The 24,611-nt window shown below is 45.0% G+C and overlaps 1 protein-coding gene across 2 annotated transcripts; it reads right to left on the bottom strand.

Moving 5' to 3' along the window:
* Nucleotides 1-1,690: 1,690 nt before the first annotated feature.
* asmt2 (acetylserotonin O-methyltransferase 2) lies at nt 1,691-23,583 on the bottom strand. Of its 2 annotated transcripts, XM_049595791.1 has the most exons (11): nt 23,354-23,583; nt 20,357-22,355; nt 16,005-18,782; nt 15,459-15,551; nt 15,023-15,197; nt 14,788-14,917; nt 13,282-13,350; nt 13,079-13,197; nt 12,848-12,985; nt 7,727-7,849; nt 1,691-4,961 (listed from the first exon to the last, which is right to left on the bottom strand). In XM_049595791.1, the coding sequence occupies exons 4-11, from the start codon at nt 15,537-15,539 to the stop codon at nt 4,750-4,752; spliced, it is 1,047 nt and encodes a 348-aa protein (XP_049451748.1). In that variant the 5' UTR covers nt 15,540-15,551; nt 16,005-18,782; nt 20,357-22,355; nt 23,354-23,583; the 3' UTR covers nt 1,691-4,749. The 2 variants fall into 2 exon arrangements, with proteins under 2 accessions (XP_049451748.1, XP_049451749.1); XM_049595792.1 differs by lacking the exons at nt 12,848-12,985; nt 13,079-13,197; nt 13,282-13,350; ... (4 more) ...; nt 20,357-22,355; nt 23,354-23,583 and adding an exon at nt 8,288-9,175 and having other exon boundaries at nt 4,828-4,961.
* Between the last annotated feature and the right edge of the window lie 1,028 nt (nt 23,584-24,611).

Raw genomic sequence — 24,611 nt, 5'->3', positions numbered from 1 at the left:
GCCCATCATACTGGTCCATCATACTGGTCCATCATACTGGTCCATCATACTGGCCCATCATACTGGTCCATCATACTGGTCCATCATACTGGCCCCTGGCAGCACAGCAGGGTTAAAATAGTAAGATTTTATTAACATGTTTACACACAAAGTTTCTACAAACATCATGTCAACATTATTATTATTATTATTATTATTAATGTTTGTGACTGTTTTCATGTAACGTACAGGTTAATCTAGTTAGACTGAGCAAAGAGAGGATTTTATATTTTCTGGACCAAAATATGGAGCGTGGACTGGTAGCTGGAGAGGTGCCAGTTCACCTCCTGGGCCACTGCCGAGGTTCCCCTGAGCAAGGCACCGAACCCCCCCAACCGCTCAGAGCGCCTGTCATGGGCAGCCCACTCTGACATCTCTCCACTTAGTGCATGTATAGGTCCTGTTTGTGCATGTGTGTGTTGGGACCTGTGTGTAATTGACAACAGAGTGAAAAATTGAATTTCCCCTCAGGGGATTAATAAAGGATATCAAATCAAAAATCAAAAAATATTTAATATTTTCAAAGATAATTTGTTATATGTATATTATACATTTGGACTGGTTTATATTTGTAAGTCATGGGTAATTGGTCATTAACATTACATACTGATACAGGTTTATATTTTCTGAGATAGATATTTGTTAATTAGAATTATTTATTTTCACAGGTTGTTGTTGTGTGACAATGTTAAACTGTAAAAACAATTGCACTGCAAATTATTTCCAGGAAGTTACAATATGTAACTGTAATGTTTCACAGTAAATGACATTATTATCACCTCACAGGCTTTTACTGTGATATTTAACCACATTTTATTGTGAAATTTATGCAGGTAAATATAATAATTTTACAGGAGCATACTGATAAATCACAGTAATCAGATGTAAATTCAGTCATTTACAGGAACGTTCTGTCATATATCAGTAATGTAACAGGCTTTAACTGTGAGGTTACAGTTAAATATATTTTACAGGACTCATTTCTTCCGGCGTGCTGCTGGGCTGCTGCTGGGCCGCTGCTGGGCCGCTGCTGGGCTGCTGCTGGGCCGCTGCTGGGCCGATGCTGGTCCGCTGCTGGGCCGATGCTGGGCCGATGCTGGGCCGGGCCTCACAGTATTCCATTTTGTTGATTTCAGTGTAAAAATCACTCATATAAATAAACACACTACATTATGTTGTGAAAAGCTCCAGTAAAAGATTGAATCATTTAAAATATAAGTCCAGAGGTTTTACATTAACCCCTGAATACCAACTTTTTTCTCCCCTGTTAGAAGCTATAAATAAGAAAATTGAATCTCATTAAATATTCTGTTGATGGGTTTCACAATGATTTTAAGCAGCGATACCAACAAACAAATGATCATATTTTGTTTTTCTATATTAATAAAAATCCCACTAAACATGTGCTGGAATAGAAATGTGATGTAGAAGCTAATGTTTTAGTCACACTTTGTTTGATTGTATTTACTTTTATAGGTTTCAGGTTTAGCTTTATGAAGAGTATGATTGTAATTCTTCTTTTTAAAATATGTGAAAATAAATGGAGAATAAAATGGAAGTGGTCGTTTCCTTTAATGTCAGAAGGGTCAGGAAGGATCGGTGCAGAATAAAGTCACAGACAGCTTTAAAGACAGCGATAAAACAGATGCAGTATGTTCCTGATTGTTTTTAATAAAGTGTTTAATATGTAAAGTTACATGTGGAGAAAAACTGCATCAATATCAGAGCTGCATCGTCAGAATCAGTCACCTGGGGGTCGTCTACACATGCATAGTTTTAATTATTCATTTCTAGAAACGTGAACCTTTTACAAAGAAGAAAGAAGACGTCGGTGTGTGACTGAATGTGCAGGATTCATGCTGGTGACGTGGAACAGTCAGAGGACACAAAACAATCATTCACACCTCGTCTGTCACACACATCACTAACGCTAAAGTGTCTCCTGCTCCTCTCACACTGCTCTGTATTCAGGATGTGACATCATCAGTACGCAATCAGAGCTCAGATTATGTGTAAACACGTGATGTTCCAGAAATGTAACAAACAAACAAACATAAATAAATAAATAAAAACAACAGCACTGCAGTGATTCTTCTTTGTAACAACAGCAGAGGGATGGTGGAGGCAAACTGAGTGTCTGATTTACATGCAGTCTGAGAGGGAACCTGAACTCATCACAGTCAACACAGTCGCACATTAAACATAACATCACAACACACAACGTGTTCGTCAGCTCAGATATAAATCAGTGTTTGTAATTAATCTTCAGAGGAGTGTTAAAGTCTGATAAACATAAAGCAGAGCGCTGACCTCATCACAGTGACCCATCACATGAAAACATTACTCGGACTGAACAAGAGTCACCGCCCCTGTGGTTGTATGACTCCGCCCACCAGTCCACCCTGTGGTTGTATGACTCCGCCCACCAGTCCACCCTGTGGTTGTATGACCCCGCCCACCAGTCCACCCTGTGGTTGTATGACTCCGCCCACCAGTCCACCCTGTGGTTGTATGACTCCGCCCACCAGTCCACCCTGTGGTTGTATGACTCCGCCCACCAGTCCACCCTGTGGTTGTATGACTCCGCCCACCAGTCCACCCTGTGGTTGTATGACTCCGCCCACCAGTCCACCCTGTGGTTGTATGACTCCGCCCACCAGCCCACCCTGTGGTTGTATGACCCCGCCCACCAGCCCACCTGTGGTTGTATGACTCCGCCCACCAGTCCACCCTGTGGTTGTATGACCCCGCCCACCAGTCCACCTTGTGGTTGTATGACTCCGCCCACCAGCCCACCTGTGGTTGTATGACTCCGCCCACCAGTCCACCCTGTGGTTGTATGACTCCGCCCACCAGTCCACCCTGTGGTTGTATGACCCCGCCCACCAGTCCAGCCTGTGGTTGTATGACTCCGCCCACCAGTCCACCCTGTGGTTGTATGACTCCGCCCACCAGTCCAGTGTCTCTGACAGTCTCCATCCATGTCAGTGAAAACATGGATGCTTCACACACAGAAGATCTATACAATCAGCACAGTTTCAAGATTAGAGTCACCAATTCAGTATCTGACCAAATGTCTCCTCTTCTGTTCCTGAGATATGACGTTAAAACATGATGATGTCACAGTCAAGCTGACCTTTGACCTTTTGGATAGAAAATTCTCATCAGTTCATTCTACAGTCAGAGTGGACATTTGTGCCAAATTGAATGAAACTCCCTCAAGCCGTTCTTGACATCTGTTGACGAGAATGGGACAGACGGACAGACAACCTGAAGACATCCTGCCCCTGGTGAGGGTCTCACCTGAACACAGGTGTAAAAACTCAAGAGTGAATCTGTGGTTCTTAGATTTTAGTTTGGTGAGGTCGGATTTATTTTAGGTTATAATATTGTCTTTTTCTCTTTTTCATCTTTGTCTGTCTCACAGATATCTGTCATTAACAGAGGGTCAGACACACCTGGGTCAGTCTGTGCACCAGGATCACACAGGTCTGCCTAGTGTGTGTACACTGAGATTAGTTCATGCTGAGACACATCTCTGTTTCTTAAAAGCTATTAAATAAAGACTCTGGTTGGTTTTTAGTTCCCCTGTCTCTGCTGCTTCACAGACAGTGATGATGGTTACAAAGATCAGACTGTGTATATGAATCATGATTCAGTTCAGTCACAAAAACAAACCCGTCACAGTAAATCATCGTCCTCTCTTTTTAAAACGAGGTCAGTCGGAAGCTCACAGCCCGGGGCGGCGGCAGCTCAGTCTGAGGAGACTCACAAGTTCAAGTCCCTAAATGGACCAAACACTGGATGTGGACTGGGAGCCAGAGAGCTGACGGCTCAGGATCCTGGGGCTGCTGAGGTGCCTCAGAGCAAAGCATCAAACCCCCAACTGCTCTGACCCCCCGTCTCATCAGTGCATCTTTAAACTTGTTCAGATAACTGACAACATTTTTACACTTTGGTTTTTGTGTGTATTAACAAAGACATATAAAATGTGAGGGTTTTGTTTAGATGTGCAGCCCAGCCAACATCTGTATGTGGGCTGAATAAGGGGCCCCTGTGTGGGACTGTCCAAAGGCTCCATACTGACCCCACATCGGTTTGTTTACCCAGGTGAGCCCCAGAGAAGACGTCCATTTTGAGCCCATCACTGTTGCTACCAGGCAGCTCCAGCAGTACTGACGTGGAGCCTACCTGGGTGAACACACCTGTGTGGGGTCAATATGGATCCTGTGGACAGTCTCATATAAGGGCCCCACATACAGATGTAGGCTGGGTGGTGGGCTGATTTTAGACGGAGCCAGGCTCACTGTTTCTACCTGTTTCCAGTCGTTATGCAAAACTGAGCTAAGCTAAGCTAACGTGTTGCTGGCTGTCAGTTGGAATCAGAGTATTTCCTAAAATTTTTCTTTGACCCTGAAGAGTTTCTGTTTGTTTCCACAGATGTGCTTCAGACACTGATCAGAAACTTCCTGCAGCAGCTTCGGTCCAGAGAAACGTCTATGTCGGGGAGATACGATAAAAACAGGCTGATGTGTCGTCACAAAGGAAACTGTAGCTCCGTCAGCTCTGACACAGGAAACATTTTGGTGTTCAGAGTTGATCAGATCATGTCGTCCTACAAACCCTCTCAAGTCTTTGAAAAGTTCCTGTACTTCCTCTGAGACTCCTCCCACCTGTCTCCAGCACTTCCTTCTCCCACCTGTCTCCAGCTCATCTGATGGCCAGGATGGCATCGTAAGACTTGCCCGTGCGGCACAACTGGATGTTGTGGAAGCCGGTCTTGTTGAGGATGCGTGTGTACTCGGACGGCGGGCGCTCCCGTCCCTCCGCCTGCACCAGCATGTTGAGGGAGAAGATCTGAGTCATGACGGGCCCTCGTCTGTTCTCAAACAGCATGGCTTCCACCAGCAGGACGCCGCCACCTGCCAGGACGACCACAAACATACTGAGGACTCAGAGTGTGAGAATAAACACACAACGTGTCTCAGACGTGTGACAGACATGTTGATCGTCTGTCCTGCAGACACAACATGTGCTCTCCACTGACACTGTTTCACTCTCTTTAATAGAGCTGGTTGGGTTCAGAAGTGAAGCTGTGGACGTCATTGATACACATTGACACATATATACACACATTCATACACATTTATACACATTTTTATACACATTTTTAAACACAGTCATACACATTCATACATATTCATACACATTTATACACATTTATACACATTTTTATACACATTTTTAAACACAGTCATACACATTCATACATATTCATACACATTTATACACATTTATACACATTTTTATACACATTTTTAAACACAGTCATACACATTCATACACTTTCATACATATTTATACACTCTCATACACATTCATACACATTTATACACATTTTTATACACATTTTTAAACACAGTCATACACATTCATACATATTCATACACATTTATACACATTTATACACATTTTTATACACATTTTTAAACACAGTCATACACATTCATACACTTTCATACATATTTATACACTCTCATACACATTCATAGACATTTATACACATTCATACACATTTATACACATTTATACACATTCAGACACATTTATACACTCTCATACACATTCATACACATTTATACACATTTATACACATTTATACACATTCAGACACATTTATACACATCTCTACACATTCAGACACATTTATACACATTCATACACATTTATACACATTCATACACATTCATACACATTCATACACATTCATACACATTCATACACATTTATACACATTCATACTCATTCATACACATCTATACACATTCATACACATTTATACACATTCAGACACATTTATACACATTCAGACACATTTTTAAACACAGTCGTACACATTTATACACTTTCATACATATTTATACACTCTAATACACATTCATACACATTTATACACTTTCATACATATTCATACACTCTAATACACATTCATACACATTTATACACTTTCATACATATTCATACACATTTATACACATTCATACACATTTATACACATTCAGACACATTCATACACATTTATACACATTCATACACATTTATACACATTCATACACATTCATACACATTTATACACATTCAGACACATTCATACACATTTATACACATTTATACACATTCATACACATTTATACACATTCATACACATTTATACACATTCATACACATTTAAACACATTCATACACATTTAAACACATTCAGACACATTTATACACATTCATACACATTTATACACATTCATACACATTCAGACTCATTCATACACATTTATACATATTCATACACATTTATACACATTTATACACATTCAGACACATTTATACACATTTATACACATTCATACACATTTATACACATTCATACACATCTCTACACATTCAGACACATTTATACACATTCATACACATTTATACACATTTATACACATTCATACACATTTATACACATTCATACACATCTCTACACATTCAGACACATTTATACACATTCATACACATTTATACACATTTATACACATTCACACACATTCATACACATTTATACATATTCATACACATTTATACACATTTATACACATTCAGACACATTTATACACATTTATACACATTCATACACATTTATACACATTTATACACATTTAAACACATTCAGACACATTTATACACATTCAGACACATTCAGACACATTTATACACATTCATACACATTTATACACATTTATACACATTCATACACATTTATACTCATTCATACACATTTATACACATTTAAACACATTCAGACACATTCATACACATTCAGACACATTCAGACACATTTATACACATTCATACACATTTATACACATTTATACACATTCATACACATTTATACTCATTCATACACATTTATACACATTCATACACATTCATACACATTTATACTCATTCATACACATTCAGACACATTTATACATATTCATACACATTCATACACATTCATACACATTTATACACATTCATACACATTCATACACATTCATACTCATTTATACACATTCATACTCATTCATACACATTCATACACATTTATACACATTTATACACATTCATACACATTTATACACATTTATACACATTCATACACATTCATACTCATTCATACACATTTATACACATTTATACACATTCATACACATTCATACTCATTCATACACATTTATACACATTTATACACATTCATACACATTTATACACATTTATACACATTTATACACATTCAGACACATTTATACACATTTGTGACGAGGTCACAGTGAGGATGTGATGGAGGAACAGAGGCCAACAAAATTTTGTAACAAGAGCTTGAAGTGTATTTATTAGCATCTATTAGCATTTAGCATTGTGGCACTGATGTCATGCTGCATTTCTATTGGTTGGTTAGTAGACATTGGTGGTGACAGCATCACACAGTCAGAATTTGATCCCAGGCTGTCTTTGATCACAGACTGTGACAACGACCATGTTTGAACCTCTCTGACTGTGTGACGTAGGACAACCAAAGATATCACCACGTTTCTTTACCGCTGGTCGTCTTTAGTCTGGGACAGACCAGAATCACACAGTGGACACACACAGTAGGACTCACCTGGCCTGCAAGTGTGGTAGATCTTCCTCAGCAGCGTCAGACACTTCTCCTCAGGCCAGTCATGGAGGATTCGGGCCAGAACGTAGAGGTCAGCAGGAGGAACCTCACCACTGAAGAAATCTCCTGCAGGACGTCAAGACATCTGTTTAAATGAGCTCTCACTTTATTAGGAACACCTCCCTCAGACTAACACAGATCCTGGAACACATCCTGTTTAGTTTATTATAATTAATAACCCGTGTGGTGTTAAACACGGAGGAGATTCTGATGTTTAGTTCATTATAATTAATAACCCGTGTGGTGTTAAACACGGAGGAGGTTCTGATGTTAGTTTATTATAATTAATAACTCGTGTGGTGTTAAACACGGAGGAGGTTCTGATGTTAGTTTATTATAATTAATAACTCGTGTGGTGTTAAACACGGAGGAGGTTCTGATGTTAGTTTATTATAATTAATAACTCGTGTGGTGTTAAACACGGAGGAGGTTCTGATGTTAGTTTATTATAATTAATAACCCATGTGGTGTTAAACACGGAGGAGGTTCTCATGTTACTCGTACTCGTCGTCCTCCGCTTATCCGGGTCTGGGTCGCGGGAGCAGCAGCCTCAGCAAAGAAGCCCAGACAGTCCTCTCCCCAGCCACTTCCATCAGCTCTTCCGAGGGAACCCCGAGGTGTTCCCAGGCCAGCCGGGTGATGTAGTCCCTCCAGCGTGTCCTGGGGCGGCCCGAGATCTCCTCCCGGTTGGACATGCCTGAAACACCTCCCAAGGGAGGCGTCCAGAAGGAGGTGTCCGAAAGGCATCCTTACCAGATGCCCAAACCACCTCAACTGGCTCCTCTCGATGTGAAGGAGCAGTGGGTCTACTCCGAGTCCCTCCCGGATGTCTGAGCTCCTCACCCTATCCCTAAGACTGAGCCCAGCCACCCTGCGGAGGTACCCCGCTTGTACTCGCGATCTTGTTCTTTCAGTCACTACCCAGAGCTCGTGACCATAGGTGAGGGTTGGAACGTAGATGGACCTGTAAATCGAGAGCTTTGCTTTCTGGCTAAGTTCCCTCTTCACCACAATGGACCGGTTAAGCGCCTGCATCACTGCTGACGCCGCCCCAGTCCGCCTGTCAATCTCCCGCTCCATCCTACCCTCACTCGTGAAAAAGATCCCAAGATACTTAAACTCCTCCACCAAAGGCAGGACCTCCCCCCTGACCTGGAGCGGGCAATCCACCCTTTTCCGGCTGAGGACCATGGCCTCGGACTTGGAGGTGCTGATTCTCATCCTAGCCGCTTCACACTCAGCTGCGAACCGCCCCAGCGAGAGCTGGAGGTCACTGTTCGATGGAGCTAGGAGGACCACGTCATCCGCAAAAAGCAGGGACGAGATTCTCCCATCACCGAACCTGACACCCTCCACCACTGGGCTGTGCCTAGAAATTCTGTCCATGAAAGTTATGAACAGAACTGGTAACAGCTCTGGCGGAGTCCAACTCTCACCGGGAACAGGTCCGACTTACTGCCAGCCACACGAACCAGACTCGCACTCCTTCGGTACAGGGACTGGATGGCCCTTAGCAAGGGGCCACCAACCCCATACTCCCGGAGCACCCCCCACAGGATGCCCCTGGGGACATGGTCGTAAGCCTTCTCCAAATCCACAAAACACATGTGGACTGGTTGGGCAAACTCCCATGCCCCCTCCAGCACCCTGGCGAGGGTAAAGAGCTGGTCCATGGTTCCGCGTCTGGGACGAAAACCACATTGCTCCTCCTCAATCTGAGTTTCAACTATCAACCGGACCCTCTTCTCCAGCACCCTGGAGTAGACCTTACCGGGTAGGCAGAGGAGTGTGATCCCCCTGTAGTTGGAACACACCCTCTGGTCCCCTTTCTTGAAAATGGGGACCACCACCCCGGTCTGCCACTCCAGAGGCACTGCCCCCGATGTCCACGCAATGTTGCAGAGGCGTGTCAACCAGGACAGCCATACAACATCCAGAGCCTTGAGATATCCAGGGCGAATCTCGTCCACCCCCAGGGCTCTGCCACTGCGGAGTTGCTTCACTACCTCGGTGACTTCTGCCCCAGAAATTGGACGACCCGACCCCCAGACCTCTGGCTCTGTTTGATGCCGCCTTCCTCCCCTGAGGCACCGGACAGTTTGCCAGAACCTCTTTGGAGTCAATCGATAGTCTTTCACCATGGCCTCACTGAACTCCTCCCACGCCCGAGTTTTTGCCTCCGGGACTGCTGCTACTGCACTCCGCTTGGCTCACCGGTACCCGTCAGCTGCTTCCGGAGACCCACAGACTAACTATGCCCTGTAGGCCTCCTTCTTCAGCCTCACGGCTCCCCTAACCTCTGGTGTCCACCAGCGTGTTCAGCAGTGTTTTGGGAAACTATGGGGGGGGGGGGACCCCCAAGAAAATTTTGAACGTTGTAAATTGAAATTGAAATGAATTTGTATACAAAATGTACAGAAAGGTAAAATCATCAAGTTTTGAAAAAGTATTGCAATTTCATTTTGTCTTTAATGTTATTATCTTATATTATCTATGTAATATGATTATCTTATATAATGTTATTACTATCCTAAAACATTCTCCAGGTCCTCTGTAACTCTGCAGGACTTATTTCCACCCTGCCCAGCAGCAGTACCGTGGCGAACGGTCCCTAACTGTGGGGAGAATGGAGCAGGCTTCCCCGGAGGTCCGCCGCTTTTCCCGGTCCCTCTTCTCCACACTTTGGGCTCTAGTTTCGCAGACCGGGCGAGGCGGGGGCGCACCTGCGCTTCGCCAACTGGGTGTGGCCAGGGGGATTTTGCAAGTTTGGCACACCGTGCGTGCTGGCGCAGCTTCTCGTCTGTCCCGCCTCCGTCCCTCCTAACTGCGCAAGTCGGAAAGAGGGAGGAGAGAAGGCGTGGAGTGGGTTTTACACACATCACACCAATTATATGAGTCTAAGATGACAGATGCTGAACATATACTCCCTATCTGATGCTGTGGCTGTTTGTGGTTGGCTGAGAGGGATGTGAACTCATTAGTTTTGTTAATCAAATCAGGTTGGGTTTCCATTACGCATGCCAAACGTGCCAAACGGTGCCAATCCCCTTTGATCTGACATCAGATGTGACGGGACAGTCAATATAGAGATACATTTATGTGCTGATTGCAGATAGTTGCGTTGAATAGTGTTTTTTGTGGGTATTTATTGCGTCGTTAATGTGCCTGACATTCTGGAAACCTGCCTGTGAGGTTTTGGTGACGTGTGCGCACTGTCTGCCGGTCAGCCAAACTTCGGCTAACACCGGCTGCGCTCCCCCTGCGCTGACAGTCGACCTGGTTTCAGATGGCGAGCTTTTAGCGCACCTTCAGCGAAGCCTTTTGGCACGAAACTGTCACTGCGGCAAGCTGGATCTGTCAGCACCTCCCCCTGCTGCGCCACCAAACCCATCTCAGCGCACCTCGGTCTGCCAAACTACCAAACTGAGCGTGACTCGGGTTGCGCTGCTCAAAACTAGCTCTGCGCGGGGTTCGCCACCCTGCGCTAAGCCGGGAAACTAGAGCCCTTTGACTTATTTCCACCCAGCCGACAGTGGGACTTATATTCATTGTGCCAACAGTGGCTTGGAAAAGCGCCCATAACCGTGTCACACGGGGAAGAGGGAAGAGGGAAGAGGGAAGGCGGCTGGAGTTCCTCCAAAATTTGCGGTTAGATTATCATATATTTTTATTGACAACAATATAGGCTGCTTCGGCTGATTTTTTTTACGCACACATGTGCCCCTAAATATTTTTTACAGTTTGCACACACGTATTTTTAGTCGAGTGAAACGCTCGCACTGTCGAGCGCTGGATCTGACAGCCTGAGCACATCGGCACAAAATGCTACGGCGTTCGAGATATTATTTATATCATGAGAAGTCAATACTTTCGGCAGCCTAAATCTTTTATTTAAAAACTATGGCGGGTCAAATTAAACTATGGCGGGCCGCCATAGTTTCGTTAATTAATGGGAAACACTGTGTTCAGGGATTACTGCCGCGACTGGCCCCAGCCTCGACAATGGCCGAGTGGAACAAGGCCCATTCAGAGTCAATGTCTCCTTCTGCCCTCGGGACGCGGTCAAAGCTCTCCTGGAGGTGGGAGTTGAAGATTATCTTGACAGGTTCTTCTGCCAGGCGTTCCCAGCAGACCCTATCTACTTGATTGGGCCTGCCAGGTCTGTGCAGCATCCTCCCCTGCCATCTGATCCAACTCACCACCAGGTGGTAATCAGTTGACAGCTCTGCTCCTTTCTTCACCCGAATGTCCAGAACATACGGCCGCAGGTCAAATGATACGACTACAAAGTCGATCACTGACCTGCGACCTAGGCTGTCCTGGTGCCACGTGCACCGATGGACATCCTTATGCTCGAACATGGTGTTAGTTATGGCCAAACTGCGACCCGCACAGAAGTCCAATAACTGAATACCACTCGGGTTTAGATTGGGCAGGCCATTCCTCCCAGTCACGCCCCTCCAGGTCCTGCTTTCTTACCCCACGTGAGTGTTTAAGCAGAACAATGGAGTCCCTGGTAGGGGCACTGTCCAGCACCCGTCCCAGGGACTCCAAAAAGGGCGGGTACTCTGAACTGCTGTTCGGCCCATAAGCGCAGACCGAAGGCACAGGGAAGCAACCCTTTCATCTACTGGGGTGAACCCCAACGTACAGGCAGAGAGTCTGGGTGCTATCAGAAAGCCCACCCCAGCCCTCTGCCTCTCACCCAGAGCAACTCCAGCAAAGGAGAGAGTCCAACCACTCTCAAGGACTTGGGTTCCAGAGCCGGAACTATGTGTTGAGGTGAGGCCGACTACGTCTAGCCGGTGGCGCTCAACCAGCTCCGGCTCCTTCCCCGCCAGAGAGGCACATTCTATGTCCCAAGAGCCAACTTCTGTAACCGAGGATCAGACCACCTTGCCACCACCACGCCCCTGACAGCATAGCTCCTTGGGTCATTAGGGCACTCAAACTCTTCCACCACGATAAGGTGACAGTTCTCAGAGGAGGTCTGATGTTAGTTTATTATAATTAATAACCTGTAAATGAGACTCAGCTGCCACTTTATTGGGAGCAAAGACTCACCGCTCTGGAAGAGCACGGTGTCGTCCTCCTGACAGAAATGTTTCTGGGCCATCTCGACCACTTGCGGGAGGTCAAACACTGTGACGGAGGAGGACGGGTACGCCTTCACCATCTCACGGGCCAGAGCCCCAGTGCATCCTGGGAGTTATTCAGACACAATGATGTCAACAGGAAGTCAAAGCATGAACTTGTAGGTTCGTCTTGTTCTCAGGTCACAGTTTAACCTCTCACCTCCCAGATCAATGATGTTCTGAAAGCAGGAGAGGTTGAACGCCGTCACGATGTCGTGTCCATCTAGAACCCAGGAAGAGTTCATCAGACCCATGAACTTCAGCATCTCCTCCTCTGACCTGGAGGGAGGAGTTAACAGAGGAGTGAAACTCTGCAGACAGACAACTCGTCGACACGTTTAATCACCTGACATCAGCTCTGACCTGTAGATGGCCTGGAAGACATCCTCTGGAGGAAGGCCGAAGGTCTTCTCATTCTGGTTCCTGCCCTCCCTGTGACGTGGGGAGAAGAAGAGTAATGTGTGCGTGCTCATGTAAGATGAAAATGGTTGACAAGTTAGTTCAGCTGTGTCAACATATGTGATGGAGGTGCTGTTGGAGAACCTCCATGTCTCTGACTGTTCTATGTCTTCAATTCAATTCAATTCAATTTTATTTATAAAGCCCAATATCACAAATCACAATTTGCCTCACAGGGCTTTACAGCATACGACATCCCTCTGTCCTTATGACCCTCACAGCTGATCAGGAAAAACTCCCCAAAAAACCCTTTAACGGGGAAAAAACGGTAGAAACCTCAGGAAGAGCAACTGAGGAGGGATCCCTCTTCCAGGACGGACAGACGTGCAATAGATGTCGTACAGAACAGATCAGCATGATAAATTAACAGTAATCCACATGACACAATGAGACAGAGAGAGAGAGAGAGAGAGAGAGAGAGAGAGAGAGAGATGCAGGTAATGACAGTAGCTTACAACAACATTATTGAAAGTAATAATATTATAGTTATAGTTCTGGCTACTGCGGTACAATATGTTGAAAGTATGTATTAATATCTGGCAGTATACATGTGTGACAATAGTCATATGTGTATAATAACAGTAGAAGTATGACTAATGACTAATGATGGCAGCAGCAGCAGCAGGAGGCATCTGGCAGGACCACGGCAGCAGCACAACCACACACGTCACGCTGTCCAGGCACCGCTGTGATATGAGTTAATCTGAGAGACAGTGGAGCACAAAGGCTCCGGAGAAGAAGCCGAGTTAGTGACATCCAGAATGGCCGAGTTAGTGACATCCAGAATGGCCGAGTTAGTGACATCCAGAATGGCCGAGTTAGTGACATCCAGAATGGCCGGGTTAGCAAGATGCAGTAATAGGATACGAGAGAGAGAGAGAGAGAGAGAGAGAGAAGGAGAGAAGGGGCCCGGTGTATTATAGGGGGGTCCTCCGGCAGACTAGGCCTAAGTCAGCCTAACTAGGGGCTGGTACAGGACAAGCCTGAGCCAGCTTCTTCTCTGCTTCAGTCTGAGAAGACAATCTGAACTTCCTGTGCAGCCTCAGAGACATGAATCACTCTAGTCCTGATGAACACACTGAGCCTTAACCTCTGTCATGTGAGCTTCACCGTCCTCCTGACAGGAAGTGAGGTTGTGCAGAGGTCACTGAATCCATTCCCCTTTTCTCCACCATCATGGAACTGGTTCTGTTCCAGACCCAACCCTAACTGGTCCTGTTCCAGACCCAACCCCAACCCTAACCAAAGAACATGGGACCTTCACTGTTGTCCTCCATGTTTCCTACATCTATATGACCCTGCTGTTGTGACCTTTGACCTCAGCTCTGAACATCAGATTCATCTCCACACAGTCCTACATTAATCTGATCACAGACACAGGACCTGAAACTCCCATGATGCCCCACTGACCTGACGGCATCCACCATGTTGTTCCACAGAGGGTAGATGGTCTGTGATTGGTAGATGATCATGTCATGCAGAGACTTGCTGCTTCCTTTGGCCAGATACAGGTTTGCCACGTCTGTACTGCTGTACACAGCTGAGACACATGGACACATCATCATCGTCATCATCATCATATTCATCACCACCATCATCATCACCATCACCCCCTCTTCCCACTCCTCCTCCTCCTCTTCCTCACCTGTCCCGTCCATGTTCTCCACCTCCAGTATCTCGATGCCCACCAGTGCGTCCAGTAGCCTCTCCATCCCGTCCTCACTGGTTCTGAGCTCTTGAGCCACATGTTGAGCGCTGAGCGGCTCCTGAGACTTTAACAGGAGGTCGAAGACTCCGAGTTCACAGGCTGAGAATATCACCTGCAGCAGAGACACAGCAACACCTGCACATCAATACATAGATCATATTGATCAGTTTATAGATCATATTGATCACATCAAACAGTTAATAGATCATATTGATCAGTTTATAGATCATATTGATCAGTTTATAGATCATATTGATCACATCAAACAGTTAATAGATCATATTGATCAGTTTATAGATCATATTGATCAGTAACAGACTCTGTGACATCACTGACAGAAACTTAAATAATAAATGAGGGGTTCAATTTTTACCTTTGACACTCTGAAGCCGTTGAAATACTCCAGCAGTTTGAAGGGATAGTCGAGCTCACTCTGGGACAGATGCTCTGCCATTAGGGACTGTACCTTATTGATGGGGGGGGGGGGGGGTGTACCAAAATAAACATCATCTATCCTAGAAACTATAAAACCACAAATTATTGTTGGATTTTCTGATTTCCTACAGTCTTTGAACACATCATGTGATGAACCACATCTGATCTTAAAATCGTGACATTTCATCAGCATCACTTTGATCTGTGTCCCATTTAACATGGATTTAACTTTTAACTTTAAAACATCAGAAAACTAAAAACTGATTTATGTTGGAGAGTCACACTGCTGATTAGTACACAACAGCCCCTAACTGCACACACAGACACACAAACACACACACAAACACACAGACAGACACACACACACACACACACACACACACACAGATCACACACATCAGACCGTTAATTCATAAAAAGGAATTCATGAAGTTCTGTTTGAATGAATCCGAACAAACATCCTGTTTATCGGATCATCGCTCACCGGATGTGTCGCCTGGAAGAAGCTCCGTTCCTCGAGGATTTATCGGAGGAGTTTAGTCTGTTGTCAGATTTAAAGATGGTCTGATCCTGAGCGGGGCAGGCGGAGGTTTTACGTTTGTTTTAACCCAGATAAGATCAGATGTCGTGTTGCGTTCAGCAGCAGCAGCTGTCTGTCTGTCTGTCTGTCTGTCTGTCGGTGATACAGTGAGATGTTCGGCGGATTTAAGTCCCCCTGCTCCGGGTCTGAGGCTCCGGGTCTGAGGCTCCGGGTCTGAGGCTCTGAGGCTGCTGTGCGTGTGATGGCCGATAGAAACAACAGTGTAACTCAGAAACATCAGTGAGTGAGAGGAGCTGCAGGTCACCAGGAGGAGCACTGGGGGCGCTGTTGAGCTGTGGTGATGATGGTGGTGATGATGATGATGATGATGATGACAGAGAGGTTTATTTTTACTCTGAACTCGGTCCCATCTCCACCTCAGTGAACATGTCTGTGATGATGATGATGATGGTGGTGATGATGATGATGATGATGATGATGAGAGATAAAGTGACATAAAATGTTAAAATTCAATAAAGAACAAAATGTCCTCAGATTGTTTTTAACCTGTCGGTGATTCACTGATTCATAAAAATGTTCCTGTCATTAAATCATGTTTTCACATTAACGTATTTTAAAATTCATCTTTAAAAACATCTGGTGACTGGCTGAATGATCTGATCTGGTGACAGGCTGAATGATCTGATCTGATGACAGGCTGAATGATCTGATCTGATGACTGGCTAATGATCTGATCTGGTGACAGGCTGAATGATCTGATCTGGTGACAGGCTGAATGATCTGATCTGATGACTGGCTAATGATCTGATCTGGTGACAGGCTGAATGATCTGATCTGGTGACAGGCTGAATGATCTGCTCTGGTGACTGGCTGAATGATCTGATCTGGTGACAGGCTGAATGATCTGATCTGGTGACAGGCTGAATGATCTGATCTGGTGACTGGCTGAATGATCTGATCTGATAACTGGCTAATGATCTGAACTGGTGACAGGCTGAATGATCTGATCTGTTGACAGGCTGAATGATCTGATCTGGTGACAGGCTGAATGATCTGCTCTGGTGACAGGCTGAATGATCTGATCTGTTGACAGGCTGAATGATCTGATCTGTTGACAGGCTGAATGATCTGATCTGGTGACAGGCTGAATGATCTGCTCTGGTGACAGGCTGAATGAGCTGAGCTGGTGCTGGTGTGTCCGTCTGCGTCTCTGCGTCGTCACTTCCTGTTTAAACCTCTTAAAGAAACATTTTTCAAAGCTGCCTCTCAGATCAAAGAAACGCCAGACGGCTTCAGTTATTAACCAAATTGATTTATTATGCATGAACAAATCCCTTCCTGCCTCTGTCTCACACACACACACACACACACACACACACACACACACACACACACAGAGCCAACATTTAAATACATGACGTGGTGGAGAGTCGGCATAGCTCACTGTTGTTGCACATGCTTTAATAAAATGATAGATATATTTACAGATAAGCTCCCGGTCCCGCCCTGCCGCTCTGAGCTCCGCCCTCTTTGTTATTTTTTATTTTTTGGAGATTCACCCACATTTAAAAAGAACCAAAGAAAAAACGCAAACCATTTTTGGGGTTTTGGCCGATACGACGTCGCAGTTACACGATGGAGTTCATCACCGACAGAAATATGGCAGTAACACTGAGAATTCATACGGAATATTTACAGGTGGTGAAGTGAGTCTGGGGGAGTGCCGCCTCCATCCCTTCGCCCCGCCCACCTCCTCTCTGACGCTCAGCACTGACACGACAAACTAAATAAGGCACGATTAATACTTGGACCTTTTTTGGGGGCGTTTCGCTCGTCAGGAGGCGTGTAAACAAATGAGTGGATTGATTGGGACTGCCTTATGGTCACCTTCCCTTTGTGTTCAGTCCGTATGATGTCATTCATCAACAGGTTTCATATGGCGAGGACCTCTGACCCCTCCCCCCACCCCTCCCCCTCTATGCTACTCCACAGATACAATCACATGGTGACAAACAAAGAGAACTAGTAGTGATGTCACTACAAACACAACAGGAAAAGGCCCCGCCCGTCTCCACGGCGCTGCGTCTGAGGCTGCAGCTCCGCCCTCTCGCTGAGGAGGGAGGGGGAGGAGGGGGTATTGAAAGAAGAAGAGAAATGATTGATTGATGCGCCGTCCCAAGCTGAAGCAGTTTCAGTTGCAATCATGTGACAAAACCAAAGATAAAAGAGACAATCTGCTTCCTGTCCCATCGTCTTCCACCAACGTGTTCCTACGTCTGACCAACCTCCACCTGGTGCTCAGCGGCGACCACCATCACCATACGTCCCCCCCGACACCCCCCAGAGAAATGACTAAGAGATTTGGTGGGTGAGTTTCAGATTGGTCTAATGGCACAAGCCCCTCCCCCCTGACTTCCTGTTGGTGGTCATGGTCACAAGATGAAGAGGGAGGGAGAGGGGCGGAGGTCTGGGAGTCCCGCCCTTCAGAGGCGCCACGGCAGCGGACAGGTTGAGGAGTAGGGGGGCGGGGCAGGTTACAGGAGTGTCAGAAGGAGGTGTGGGGGGCCGGGGGCCGTCTGTCGCAGCTGTTTGGGGCTCCTGGCTTTGGTCGGTGTGATGAACCTCAGTCGTGCTTCAGGTGGTCCTTGATGTCCTCTTCGTCCGTGTACTCCGACGGCTCGTCGCCCGGCTTCAGCAACCGGCCCACGTAATCGTATTTTTCTGGAAGACATGGACAGAAAGGAGGAGGTCACACAGTGGTGCGTCAAAGGGAGGGAGGGACTTCCTGTAACAGCCTCTGTGACGCTGCTGCGATTAATAAGTGTACAGTAAAACATCATCATCATCAAATAACGTGCAGGTCGTCTTCTATCATCAATAAGTAGACAAGTGTGTCACACCTGGTGCTAACACGAGTCCTGAGTGATTAGGTCACAGGTCAACAGTGAACAAAATTCATCCATTCATCGGCCGTCACCACCTGTGGTTTGAAGTACAACAGATTTAGGAGAAAACAGAGTGATGACACGTTTTTAACCACCTGAGAAAACTCGGCAACCTGCAGGACGATGAACACGTGAAGAACGGTGATGTGACCTCACCGACACCTCGCTCTTCTCCAGTCTCAGGTCCTGTTTATACGATGATTCCAACAGTTAACTTTAGTTGTGTTTTGGCTGGTCGTTTACACGACGGCGGCGTTTTGGGGACTGAAAACTCAATGTTTTGAAAATGGGTTCCAGAGTGCGTTTTTTTTTTTAAAACAGCGATGTCTCCATTGTCATGTAAACTTGCAATACGCAGTTCCTCTGAAAACAGAGACTTTCCACACATGCTCATTACAGTTCCAGTCACTAGACATGTGCGAGGAAGTCAACCATCACAACAACAATGGCGGCCTCCCGTGCTCTGGTTGGCCGATCAAACTGTTTAATCTATCAGCGTATAGATTTACTGTAGCAGCTTCTCCTCGTCGTCCATCCAGACAAACTTTTGTGTGGTTGCCATTTTGTTTGTTTATACATCATCGCTCTGTAGAAGGAAGCGCATGTGCGCAGGCGTGTGTCGTTTCATTACAAAGTCACACCGCCACCTACGGGCCTGGCACGGACACTACAGCGCTTTGGTGATTTCTGCAGATCCGTGTGCACGGAGACTGTTATCAAAACGTTTTCATCTGAATGCAGAACTTTTTCAAAATGAAAATGAGAAGCGATTCAGTTTTCAGCATTTGTTTTGGTGTAACCGTGAGCCCCCTGCTGCATCACCTGACATCACCGTATCTCAGCCAAAAAGTTGCACCTGAACACACCGCAAAGACGTCAGCACGTACCTTCTGCTCCGACAAGGGGCTGACGAGGAGGGCGACGAAGGGGGGGACAAGGGGCAACAGCACCGACAAAGACGACGGACGCTCACTGACGGCCCAACACTGAACGACGGCGGAACATCAGCTTGGTGTGTCGCATCTTTACGTTACAGGGAAGGTTACCCACAGAGGATTACTCTAACTACCTCAGTCCAAATACAATTCCAGGACTTTTCCAGCATTTCAATGACTGTGAGAACCCAAAGTTACACCTGAGGAACAGTGTGTGACCTGTAGTTCAGACTGTAAGGTGTCACAGAATCTGTCAGCAGGTAAACTTCAGTGTTTCAGGTCGTCAGTGTGGGACAGACAGGGACATACAGAGATACGGTGGGACAGAAAGGAAGTGAAGACACTGAATGTCTCCGTGATCTCAAAGACTAATGGACGTGTTAATTTGTGGTGGGAACATGAGGAACAAACGTACCCATAAACTGCATCTCCCACTCCCTCACGCTCTCCATCTGGACGGCGTTGAGGTCTGACAGGTCGTCGTACTCGTCCCTCAGGGCATCCTTCTCCAGGCAGAAGGTGGCGAGTCCTCTGGACGCGTCCCGACCCGCAAAGATACCATAAGGACCGTCTGAGGACAACATGACCCATCAGTTCATCCTCTCACACACGATCCATCAGTTCATCCTCTCACACACGACCCATCAGTTCATCCTCTCACACATGACCCATCAGTTCATCCTCTCACACACGACCCATCAGTTCATCCTCTCACACATGACCCATCAGTTCATCCTCTCACACACGATCCATCAGTTCATCCTCTCACACATGATTTTAAAACTATATAAAATAAACAAATAAAAAGTTGACGTACAGCCGTTAAATATTTAAAAATAAATACAAATAAATTAAGTAAAAGTGAACATACAGCCCTGTTATCCATTTAAAAATAAGTAAATTATTATAATAAAACAAAAAGTTAATGTACTGTCTTGCTGTTTATTTTCTATCATAGTTCATTTACATGTTTTGCAGCTGTATATTTTCAAAATAAAATAGATAATAGAATAAAATCCCCGTCTCTGTATTTTATTTTGATCTCAGTGTGTTTTTATCAACATGTTTGTGAACATGTAGAAAATATTGAGATATAAATCGTGTGTTGTCGTTCAGCCTGAAAATAACCAGATGTGATTTCTGTCCTGGTTTCAGCTCTGATCAGAGATCAATAGAGGTCCTGAGATCAACCTGAAGAGATACACAGATGCGTGTCCCGTTAACCTCCATATACAGACGTGTCCCGTTAACCTTCATACACAGATATGTGTCCCATTAACCTCCATATACAGACGTGTCCCGTTAACCTTCATACACAGATATGTGTCCCATTAACCTCCATTTACACATGTCCCATTAACCTCCATTTACACATGTCCTGTTAACCTCCATTTACAGATGTGTGTCCCGTTAACCTCCATTTACAGATGTGTCCCATTAACCTCCATATACAGATATTTGTCCAGTTAACCTCCATTTACAGATGTGTGTCCCGTTATCCTCTATTTACAGATGTGTGTCCCGTTAACCTCCATATACAGATGTGTCCCGTTAACCTCCATATACAGATGTGTCCCGTTATCCTCTATTTACAGATGTGTCCCGTTAACCTCCATTTACAGATGTGTGTCCCGTTATCCTCTATTTACAGATGTGTCCCGTTAACCTCCATTTACAGATATGTGTCCAGTTAACCTCCATTTACAGATGTGTGTCCCGTTAACCTCCATTTACAGATGTGTGTCCCGTTAACCTCCATTTACAGATATGTGTCCAGTTAACCTCCATATACAGATGTGTGTCCCGTTAACCTCCATATACAGATATGTGTCCAGTTAACCTCCATTTACAGATGTGTGTCCCGTTAACCTCCATTTACAGATGTGTGTCCCGTTAACCGCCATATACAGATATGTGTCCCGTTAACCTCCATTTACAGATGTGTGTCCCGTTAACCTCCATATACAGATATGTGTCCCGTTAACCTCCATTTACAGATGTGTGTCCCGTTAACCTCCATATACAGATGTGTGTCCCGTTAACCTCCATATACAGATATGTGTCCCGTTAACCTCCATTTACAGATATGTGTCCCGTTCACCTCCATATACAGATATGTGTCCCGTTAACCTCCATTTACAGATATGTGTCCCGTTAACCTCCATATACAGATGTGTGTCCCGTTAACCTCCATTTACAGATATGTGTCCCGTTAACCTCCATATACAGATGTGTCCCGTTATCCTCTATTTACAGATGTGTCCCGTTAACCTCCATTTACAGATGTGTGTCCCGTTATCCTCTATTTACAGATGTGTCCCATTAACCGCCATATACAGATGTGTGTCCCGTTAACCTCCATATACAGATATGTGTCCCGTTAACCTCCATATACAGATATGTGTCCCGTTCACCTCCATTTACAGATATGTGTCCCGTTAACCTCCATATACAGATGTGTGTCCCGTTATCCTCCATATACAGATGTGTCTAGCTAACCTCCATATACAGATATGTGTCCCGCTAACCTCCATATACAGATATGTGTCTAGCTAACCTCCATATACAGATGGGTGTCCCGTTAACCTCCACATACAGATATGTGTCCAGCTAACCTCCATATACAGATGTGTGTCTAGCTAACCTCCATATACAGATGTGTGTCCCGTTAACCTCCATATACAGATGTGTCTAGCTAACCTCCATATACAGATGTGTGTCCCGCTAACCTCCATATACAGATATGTGTCTAGCTAACCTCCATATACAGATGTGTGTCCCGCTAACCTCCATATACAGATGTGTCTAGCTAACCTCCATATACAGATGTGTGTCCCGCTAACCTCCATATACAGATATGTGTCTAGCTAACCTCCATATACAGATATGTGTCTAGCTAACCTCCATATACAGATGTGTGTCTAGCTAACCTCCATTTACAGATGTGTGTCCCGTTAACCTCCATATACAGATATGTGTCCCGTTAACCTCCATTTACAGATGTGTGTCCCGTTAACCTCCATATACAGATATGTGTCCCGTTAACCTCCATATACAGATGTGTGTCCCGTGAACCTCCATATAGAGATGTGTGTCCGTTAACCTCCATATACAGATATGTGTCCGTTAACCTCCATTTACAGATATGTGTCCCGTTCACCTCCATATACAGATATGTGTCCGTTAACCTCCATTTACAGATATGTGTCCGTTAACCTCCATATACAGATGTGTGTCCGTTAACCTCCATTTACAGATATGTGTCCGTTAACCTCCATATACAGATGTGTGTCCCGTTAACTCTATTCACAGATGTGTCCCGTTAACCTCCATTTACAGATGTGTGTCCCGTTATCCTCTATTTACAGATGTGTCCCATTAACCGCCATATACAGATGTGTGTCCCGTTAACCTCCATATACAGATATGTGTCCCGTTAACCTCCATTTACAGATATGTGTCCCGTTCACCTCCATATACAGATATGTGTCCCGTTAACCTCCATTTACAGATATGTGTCCCGTTAACCTCCATATACAGATGTGTGTCCCGTTATCCTCCATATACAGATGTGTCTAGCTAACCTCCATATACAGATATGTGTCCCGCTAACCTCCATATACAGATATGTGTCTAGCTAACCTCCATATACAGATGTGTGTCCCGATAACCTCCAGATACAGATATGTGTCCCGCTAACCTCCATATACAGATGTGTGTATAGATAACCTCCATATACAGATGTGTGTCCCGTTAACCTCCATATACAGATGTGTCTAGCTAACCTCCATATACAGATGTGTGTCCCGCTAACCTCCATATACAGATATGTGTCTAGCTAACCTCCATATACAGATGTGTGTCCCGCTAACCTCCATATACAGATGTGTGTCCCGCTAACCTCCATATACAGATGTGTGTCCCGCTAACCTCCATATACAGATGTGTGTCTAGCTAACCTCCATATACAGATGTGTGTCCCGCTAACCTCCATATACAGATGTGTGTCCCGCTAACCTCCATATACAGATGTGTGTCCCGCTAACCTCCATATACAGATGTGTCTAGCTAACCTCCATATACAGATGTGTGTCCCGCTAACCTCCATATACAGATATGTGTCTAGCTAACCTCCATATACAGATATGTGTCTAGCTAACCTCCATATACAGATATGTGTCCCGTTAACCTCCATATACAGATGTGTGTCTAGCTAACCTCCATATACAGATATGTGTCCCGTTAACCTCCATATACAGATATGTGTCTAGCTAACCTCCATATACAGATATGTGTCCCGCTAACCTCCATATACAGATATGTGTCTAGCTAACCTCCATATACAGATATGTGTCCCGCTAACCTCCATATACAGATATGTGTCTAGCTAACCTCCATATACAGATGTGTGTCTAGCTAACCTCCATATACAGATGTGTGTTTAGCTAACCTCCATATACAGATATGTGTCCCGTTAACCTCCATATACAGATATGTGTCTAACTAACCTCCATATACAGATATGTGTCCCGTTAACCTCCATTTACAGATATGTGTCCCGCTAACCTCCATATACAGATATGTGTCTAGCTAACCTCCATATACAGATGTGTGTCCCGTTATCCTCTATTTACAGATGTGTGTCCCGTTATCCTCTATTTACAGATGTG

This window comes from Epinephelus fuscoguttatus, linkage group LG14 (assembly GCF_011397635.1).
Source record: "Epinephelus fuscoguttatus linkage group LG14, E.fuscoguttatus.final_Chr_v1".
NCBI classification, from domain to species: Eukaryota; Metazoa; Chordata; class Actinopteri; order Perciformes; family Serranidae; genus Epinephelus; species Epinephelus fuscoguttatus.
Note: the sequence above shows the minus strand (reverse complement) of the source record. Positions and strands in the feature narration are given on the sequence as shown.

Coding starts and splice junctions, on each gene's coding strand:
- asmt2 (XM_049595791.1), bottom strand. CDS start 15,539: ATGGCAGAGCATCTGTCCCAGAGTGAGCTCGACTATCCCTTCAAACTG. Junction 15,198..15,458: donor ACGGCTTCAGAGTGTCAAAG/GTAAAAATTGAA, acceptor TCTCTGCTGCAG/GTGATATTCTCAGCCTGTGA. Junction 13,198..13,281: donor GTCTTCCAGGCCATCTACAG/GTCAGAGCTGAT, acceptor TCCTCCCTCCAG/GTCAGAGGAGGAGATGCTGA.